The sequence below is a fragment of the Drosophila sechellia genome, chromosome 2L (assembly GCF_004382195.2).
Source record: "Drosophila sechellia strain sech25 chromosome 2L, ASM438219v1, whole genome shotgun sequence".
NCBI classification, from domain to species: domain Eukaryota; kingdom Metazoa; phylum Arthropoda; class Insecta; order Diptera; family Drosophilidae; genus Drosophila; species Drosophila sechellia.
The window spans coordinates 10,655,694-10,664,217 of record NC_045949.1 but is presented as its reverse complement, the minus strand read 5'-3'; the positions used below and the strand labels follow the sequence as shown (position 1 = coordinate 10,664,217).

General features: G+C 39.8%; 1 protein-coding gene across 1 annotated transcript; it reads left to right on the top strand.

Annotated features, from left to right (window-relative positions):
• The first annotated feature begins 3,298 nt into the window (after positions 1 to 3,298).
• LOC6612081 lies at positions 3,299 to 4,400 on the top strand. The gene is made up of 2 exons (XM_032723152.1): positions 3,299 to 3,329; positions 3,404 to 4,400. Exon 2 carries the CDS (start codon positions 3,449 to 3,451, stop codon positions 3,857 to 3,859), a length of 411 nt encoding a protein of 136 aa, XP_032579043.1. The 5' UTR covers positions 3,299 to 3,329; positions 3,404 to 3,448; the 3' UTR covers positions 3,860 to 4,400.
• The last annotated feature ends 4,124 nt before the right edge of the window (positions 4,401 to 8,524 follow it).

The window sequence follows — 8,524 nt, the reverse complement described above, 5'->3', positions numbered from 1 at the left end:
CAGTTGACAGCTGCCAAAAATATTTCTATGGGCCTCTTAAGCCATCAAAACCCGTGCATTTAATTAAACTGCGGCAAAAATATTTAATTGCCAGCAGTGGAGAAGCCAAACGAGTAATGATTCACCTTGAATGGATCCTGGGAACTAAGTGAAGACCTTGAGTTTTTCGAAAAACATATGTCGCACGAATTACTTAAAAATTCTGGCGGCACTTAACTGGTGTTTATTATTTATTAAAAAAAATACATCCCATTATATTAATTAAAAAACCTAAAATGAGCAAGTTGTTAATTAAAACGATTATAACAGCTGTTTTACGAATTTGATTAATTAAAACGATGAAAAATACAATTATTTAACCGTTTCCAAACTGTCAATTAACCGATGTTAATCAAGTTTTCACAATTAACCGCCAAATGACAGCTGAAATGAACTTTCAATTGGTAAATCAGCCACCCGAAATCCAACGGCATGTCAACCATCCAGCTAGAATTAAAATTAATTAATAGCATTTGTTTCTGCAACTGGTTTTGCATGCAAGCAATTATTGAATAACGATTTTAATTGATTTTCAGCCAGAAATTCACAAAACCCTCAAAACATCAGTCGGCTCCGCGAAGGAAGATTTCCCCAATTAAGCACCAAAAAAAAAAGGTTACCCGGATTTTCAGAAAAAAATACTATCTACTATCCAATGCGAATAAAAAAACAAAACATAGCAGCATGTTTCATAAAAAATTCGTTAGTTTTTATCATTCGCGCAGTGAGTTTCGCATACCTTCATATATTCCAATTTTCGTTTTTTCCATCGCTGAATCCAAATGTTTGTCAAACATATTGGGTAGCTATTTTTGCGCATTTGATTTTCATTTTACTCAATTTCCCAACGAATTTTTTCTGTTGAATTGAACATTAGATGCGCAACATGTGTTTTATGCATTTAGTTATGATAGCCATTGCAATTCCATGGCTAACTGGCACATAAGAACGGCTTAATTTAAAATGAAATTTTAATTTGGTTAATAAGAAATGGATAATTAAGTAATCCGAGCATTGGTTTTAATTATAAATGGAACATTTTTCACGTACGTGTTAAATTCCCAATAGTTAAGATTACTACCACTACGTTTTTATTAAGTCTGTCTTATGTTACGAGCTGCCATTTATTTTCTTAACAAAAACTTTCCGCGTGAGCTCTTCAGCTTACTCGACGACTTCATCTCCTGGTTTCCGCTGCTGAGTATTAAGTATACGCCCCGAGCAACAATGATGATGCGCAGGTTTTTGTATTTTAACTTTCAGCGAGGCAGCTGGGCGGCAAGTAAATATAACCTGTCCGGAGTCCGGACTCCATCCACCCCCTATCTTACCCTATCATCCTTTACCGCAGGTAAACCACAAGGATACCACCCACCCACCACCCACCAGCCACCCTAACACGTGGTCTCCTTGTGAGCGCACGTGTGCACATTTTTAATTATGCGAGAGCACACAGAGCGACGAGATGAAAACAGAGCAACGTGAATGTCGGGCAACTAACTTATTAAAAAGCACTCGACCAGCAACATATATGTATATATTTGCCGAATAAAGCGGAAATTAAGGCGAACTAGGTGCACGCATTTTAGGCCCCCGTTTCCTACATTTCCCAAGGACGAATTTCCAAGCCTATCCTTCCGTTCGTAATTTTCAACTGACCACCTTGTGGCGCGGACAAGACGTGAAAGTTACTCAAGCGAAATTTTCCCGCAAGTGATTTGCATAACTGTGGGCAGATGCCAATGGCTGTTGCTGTTGCTCCCCACATTGTATGGCACTAAGGGCCGAGTTATAGAGAAATGTCGGGGAAAACCCCATGAAATCCTTCAGTAAGCCGGCTTACTGACTGACTGAAGATAACCTAAAAGTGTGCAAAGCCTATCAAGCTGGCAAAGCCAAGAGCAAACGAATAAATGAAAAAAATCCGAGTGGATAGAATTGTTTGTGAACTACTCGTAAAAATGTAACTTCCATAACTGAGTTGGAAATTGCTTAATTTGACGCAGGGCTGGTCCGAAAATCGAGTCTACCGAATATCAGATACCGTGCAGGAGTTTAAAAGTAATACGAAGATGATCAGATAATAAAAATGGCAGCCTTTTGTCAAATCATTGTGATATTGTTAAAAATACATTTAAACAACATAACAAATATATATTTATTTATATATATTTAATATATTCATTATTATGTTACAGCCAAACCAACTAACCATCGCCCTTTTAATTGGTATGAGTTTCGAATGCAAATTTGCATACTAATTATTAGTGTAGATGTAATTATAATTCATTGGTCTTGCATAAACACATGTGTAATATTTTGTTCTAAATAAATGAAACAACATACCCCGACTACCTCGCAATCAAAGCACAAAACTACGCACCATAAATCTTATCTTACGGCCAGTGGAAAGGGACTGGGAATTCGGGCAGGGCAAAAATTATTACATGCCTCATTTGGCAGCGCCTTGAAGAGTCTGCTTATTATATTTTGATTATTTTCGGCACGCGTGTTACGCAGGACCTCAAAGCAAGGATCTCCGCGTCGAGAGCTGTAAACAAATTCGTGAAATGCGCAGACTGGTCAAGGGGCGGATGTCGATTTGCAAGGACGAGGAGGATAAACAGGCCAGCTGTGTTTTTTTTTTGGTTTTTTGTTTCGGTTGCATAATTTTTTCATTTTATTTTTGGACTCGTTTGGCCTGCTTTTGTCCATAATGAGATATCTCTATCCTCCTTTGTTTCTTTTCATCATTTTGCGCTACACTCTGTCCATTGTGTTGCCGTGCTTGTTGTTTTTGCATTTCGCGAAATGCCGCTGGGAAATTCTTGTAACCAACAAAAAAAGGAGCAAAAATACACTGGGCTCAAATGGCAATGATGGCGTCGAGGTGGTCTTATTAATTAGGACACGCGCCCTGAGTTGTATATATTCCCTAATATTCTCCACTTCAAATATACACGTGAACCTCAAAAGGGACCGCGGTTATTGTTATTTAAATGCATGGCAAGGTTTTCTTTCAGAAAGCTCCTCCTGATTGCCAAATTTTGATTAGCATATGAATGCAGACTTTTGTGCCGTTTACTCGTGGAAAATTTTACATTTCAGCAAACTATATTTTTGATTAATAACATAATGAGATAATACGGGAAAAAACAGCTTAGTATTATAGCTTACAATGCTCCTGCTATCATCCTTAAACAATTTTTAAATGTAAAGATCTATGTTATTTTCAACTACAGTCTTTTGTTTTTCAGTGGACGCCAGCAACACATATTTACCAATCATAAGTAGGTAGCTAGAAACTGTTCGGATTTAAGTAACAAATTTACTGCTAAGTGAAATCAAATACTGCTCCACCTAGAAAACGAAAAACTCCACTTCAACTGCATAACTACACTGTGCAGCAATGTCCAGATCGGCAAAGGGCTTTGGTCGCTTAATCAATCCGGGCGTGGTACTTCATCCGGAACTGAATCAAAAGATGGCCGACTTTGAGGCCATGGCCATGGAGCGATCTGATTTGGATCACGAATTGAGCCGATTGCGCAAGCAGCAGGACGACACAGAGGATAATTTGGCAGAGGCGCTGGCCGAGGACGAGTTCCAGTGCAGCTTGAGGGGCCAGCCGTTTGTTGCCCCCAACGAGGACGAGCTGCAGGAAATCCTGAGGAATCATCTCGGTGGCATTATCAACAAGCTGGCTGCCACGTACGAGCGACTTATTTACCTGGATGCGGACATCAGGAAGCTGAAGGGAGTCATTGAAAAGGCCATCACGGTGGCTAATGAGGAATCGGCAGCAGCCGCCTCAATGTGAAGATATGTATATACCCATTACATTCGTTGTACTTCTGCATATGTGTATCTTGAAAATTTCAGTTCGATTTAAATGATACGAAAATGCAAGGGCTATGTAATATGTATTTATATTCTCCAGCTATGCCATATGTACCCAATAATCAGTAAAATATGTGTTACTTTTGGATAATGCAGTACCCGTTCGATGCCACGCGAAATCCATTCACACATTCCGCTGGAGATCTTAAATCATTTGGGCGAAATTAAAGCCGCAACAATCTCATTTCCGGTAATTCTTTATGCACCCGCGCACAGACGACAATCCAATGCGAGCCAGAAGGCACTGCAAATTTAATTGCGTATACGCACTGTTGCCACTGCCGTCGCGGAAACAGCTTCCTCTGCGGCAGCAGCTACACTCTGCTGACTCTATCGTTAAGTGCATAAATTCAATAATGCCGAGCGTCTGGCGGTGTCAACGCGCTGCAGAGATCGATAAAGCTGAAGCGGGAAAATTTATGGAATTTCCTGTGCAATGAATTACTGAATTTATTTAAGTAAACTACAGCTGCTAAATCTCAAAAAAAATTGCATTTCTTATATTGACTTTACATAAAACACCCAAAATGTTTAGAAACTAAAGAAAATAATTCTACTTTGATAAAGTTAAACCAAGCCAAGACAATTTGTTACCAAACTGTAACTTTAATTGCCAAAGAGACCACAAAATGGGCTGCGCTTACATGTATAAGGATGCAATTGCATATTTGTTGTTTCTTTGCTTTGGTTAAACATTAATAGAAGGAAGGTACATTTGTAGAAAATCAGACTTCTGGGCCCTGTCTGTACTCTAATTAATTAAATTGAAGCGTTCGACGACGAGGTAACAATTTCAATTTTATTCCCGTGCCAGCCAGACTGGTCAAACAAGCCAAATGCAAATTTCCCAACCAGACATGGGTCTTAACAAGAGCATTTGCATGAAGTCAATCATCTCGACCATTCTGGCCAGTGAACCGAGAATAAGACACTTTGGGTCTGTACCGCTGTGACTCTGATTGCCTTTCATCCCAGTCAATTGGAAAATTCGCACTAACAAAGCATTTGTGAAGGTTCGCAAAATGTCGGATGTATTTCATATTTTTTTCAAAATTTTCTACCTATTTTTAAAGCACATTTTAACACTCCTTCGTTGGCATAAACTTAGTCAGTTATTATGCGCTAATCGCTTTCCAGCCAATCTGCAAATGTTGAGCTCATCAATTACAAGTGCCACAACTTAAAAACTTGGATAATAATTTTTTGAAGGTCATCCTTTCGCGTCGTTTGTCTTCATTATGATATATTGACGATGCGAACATATTTCATCTGAGCGCTGAAAATTAGAACGATGCGATAATGAGATGTTATTAATATCAACTTGCGACTTATTTAGTGACAAAACCCTTTTGGTCCCCCAAGAAAATAGCATTATGCAAAAATGCGAAGAGTATAAGAAAATGTTTAAACTGGCACAAAACCCTTTAGGAAAAAGGACGAAAAAAAGAAGACTAAGCCGCCTCTTGTTGAGCAGCCTTCAAAAGTGTCAAGAAAACAAATGACGGTCACCTTTTTTTGTTTGCGTTCCTAAGCCAACCTTGAATAAACAGAAGTATGAGCAAGTGTTAAACTTTCTTTTCTTATAGCCATCAACGTGTCCTTTTTTTAAGGCTTTCGCCTGGAAGCCATGGGTTTGTAACTTGAGAACATAAAAGGGACTATGGCACATCAACCATGATTTGATCCGCTATACTCATATATATTTTTTAATTACCAGGCAACCGATTTTTCTGTTGATAATTGACGAATACTTCAATGCTACTCATACAAATGTAAATTGCAAAAAAAGAAATTATTGCTTAAATTCGTGTAGTACAATTTGTTTTCAATTTGCTGGCCAAACAAACACATTTGGCACACCAAGAAATGCCAACCCACAGGCATAAAATACGGTCAGTCCGATAAGGTTGGAGATAAGAAAATTTCTGGCATGTAATAACAATGGGGAAAATGGAAAAACACGCCGGTTACAGCCGCTACACACATAAATCAAATAAATGGCAACAAAAATGGTGGCCAGAATAAAGCAAATATAATGTATGTAAATAGTAAATTGAACACACTATTCGTTTGCAGGGATTCTTTGTGTAAAGAAACTATATATATTATCTAAGCAATCCTTTTTTTTATTACATTTTTTGCCATACATTTTATTTAATTCGTAGGTGCTAAATTATAATTTTCTTGCATATTCTCAGCCCCCTGCTGCCGTTGCATAAGAAAACCCTTTGTGCGGCTTATTCAATCACATCAATTTAATGGCAATTACATGTACTCAGGCTGGGAATGATAATGTGCGCCCGAATGCCTCCATAGCCTCCTTAACCCTTCCCTCCTCGAATCACCTCCATTACAAGGTCTGGCCAAGTGTATTGAATTTCACTTAGCTAATTTGCGTAATTGCGCAGCACAGCCATCATGTGGATGCAGAAAGAAGTTATTTGGGATCAATGCCATAAGATATAAGTATCTAAAGGTATTGGCATTGCACCCAATACTCGAGTATATCGAAACATTCCAAGTATGAGTGTTGCATGAAAAAATCCCAAATTGTCTCCAAAAACAATTAATAGCAGACCCCTATTCACTTTCGACCTTCATTGAAACCATCTTTGGTTGCCGGTTGAAGAGCAATTTGTTGCTGCTGGGATTTCGTTAATGGCTCAATACGAGCAGCAGCATCTGTACTTTGAAGCCGGCAAGTGGGGCAGCGATTTTCGGGCATGGGGCATAAAACGTGGCGTGGCACAGACCCCTGTGCTCCAATGAACCAACCAACCACCCGGGCCAGATGGTCAAGACAAGTGACAATGAGAAGTGCAGGGCTGGCAGGTGGCAATTTTGCGGGCTGGCAGGTGACAGGTACGACGTGGTCGGCAACAAGTTGCGTCTGCAGATCATTGCGGATAATTAAATATTTAATGTGGTCCGTGGAATGGCAGTGCTGTGAGTACTTTTAACACTACATAAAGATTATGAACGCGGCGGCATAAAAATTAAGTCATAATGCGATTTCGTGGCAATCATAAAGGGCACAGCGTGCGGCAACTATGTACATTGTGTGCTTTTTAAGGTCATCGCGGAAAAGGGCGATAAATTCACTCTCTGTCGCATAAAATGCGAGGCGAGAATGCGATTGCCGAGCTCGTAAATCGGCACTTGAAGGGTCGGTAATAGGGATCATAAAGTCCGAGAACAAAATAATCAATTTGTAGCCCGTAACGCCAAATAAATTGCAACTAAGCTGGGCCCACGGGCACACGTGTCGTATGCGTCATTTGCTAAGAGTTGCGAAATTAACACGCATACGACGGCACTTAATTTGTCTCTAAATGGCTGCCCAAAATGGTCGTGGAGTGGTAAAAACAAAGGACAGTACACTCAGAAATCTGTTGTCATATATATTTTAATGTATTTTAAATATTTGTTAAATTATATATTATATCCAACTTGATTATTGATTATCTGGGGGTAGAAAACCAAGACTTACCCCCCACTGATCCACGAATTAGACCTATAAATGTAATGTTTATTTACTTAAGTGTAGCCATGTGGCAATGTGGCAAGTTGGGTGAGCAACACGTTGTGCTGCTTAAATTGAAAATTACAAAAAGCGAAACAAGCGAGCACGCAACCCAAACAGCAGCGCCTTCAAGAATGCCACGTTGTCCCAGTGAAGCCGCAAGGACGCGTGATGTGCGGACATCCTGTGGGAGGATGGCAGGATGGGCGGATGGGGTCAGGATGAGGGCGTGGCTGCGGCCCCTTTGGGCTGACGGCGACGCATATGAAAATTTCGCACGAAAATTTATTGCCATGCTTAAGAAGCGTGCGTATGAAATAATATACAGAGCGAAGGCAAACAGGACATGTACTTGTACATAAGCGGTCCGCTGCTCCTGCTGAATTTTAAAATGTTCTTTAAACAATGTGCCCAGAACTGATGGCAGCGATTTGTTCGATGTTGACAATGTTGTTAGGGGCGGTACCAGGACACAGTGTCAGATGGATCGGGTGCTCATTCGCGGAGCTGGGCTGGGGCACAGTGGGGACCCGAACGAGTGGCTACTTAAAGCTTATTTGCGACTTAAAGCCACCTAATGGCCGGGTGCGATGAGTGATGAGCTCGTTTGATGCGATTTAATTAATAAGCCGAAGTGAATTACGCAGAGACGGTAAGGTAAATTATTATATACTCTCCAATTACCACAGAATTATACTTAAGATTGGTCTAGGCATTAATGGATATTTAAGGATGAAATTTCAATTAACTAAGCGCCACTCAGCTGTATTTATTAACATTCATTTACTATATTTCCCATTTTAGGGATTTCCACATGCCTGGACATTTTGTCACCCTTTTAGTGAGAACCTCTGAACTGCGAAAGGTTATTGAAAAGTCTCCAAAGTTTTCGATTATCCCAAAAAATGACTATCCTGTGACAGCAGCAACACAAGAACACAAAGATGCCTTGATGTTTACAATTTCTTTTGGCCGCAGGACATGCCTCACTTTACATACATATATATGTATATGTATGTAAATACACGGAGACACATATGCATGCCCATTCGGGTGAAATCT

Excerpts from the sequence above, each read along its gene's own strand:
- LOC6612081 (XM_032723152.1), top strand. The coding sequence starts at position 3,449 with ATGTCCAGATCGGCAAAGGGCTTTGGTCGCTTAATCAATCCGGGCGTG.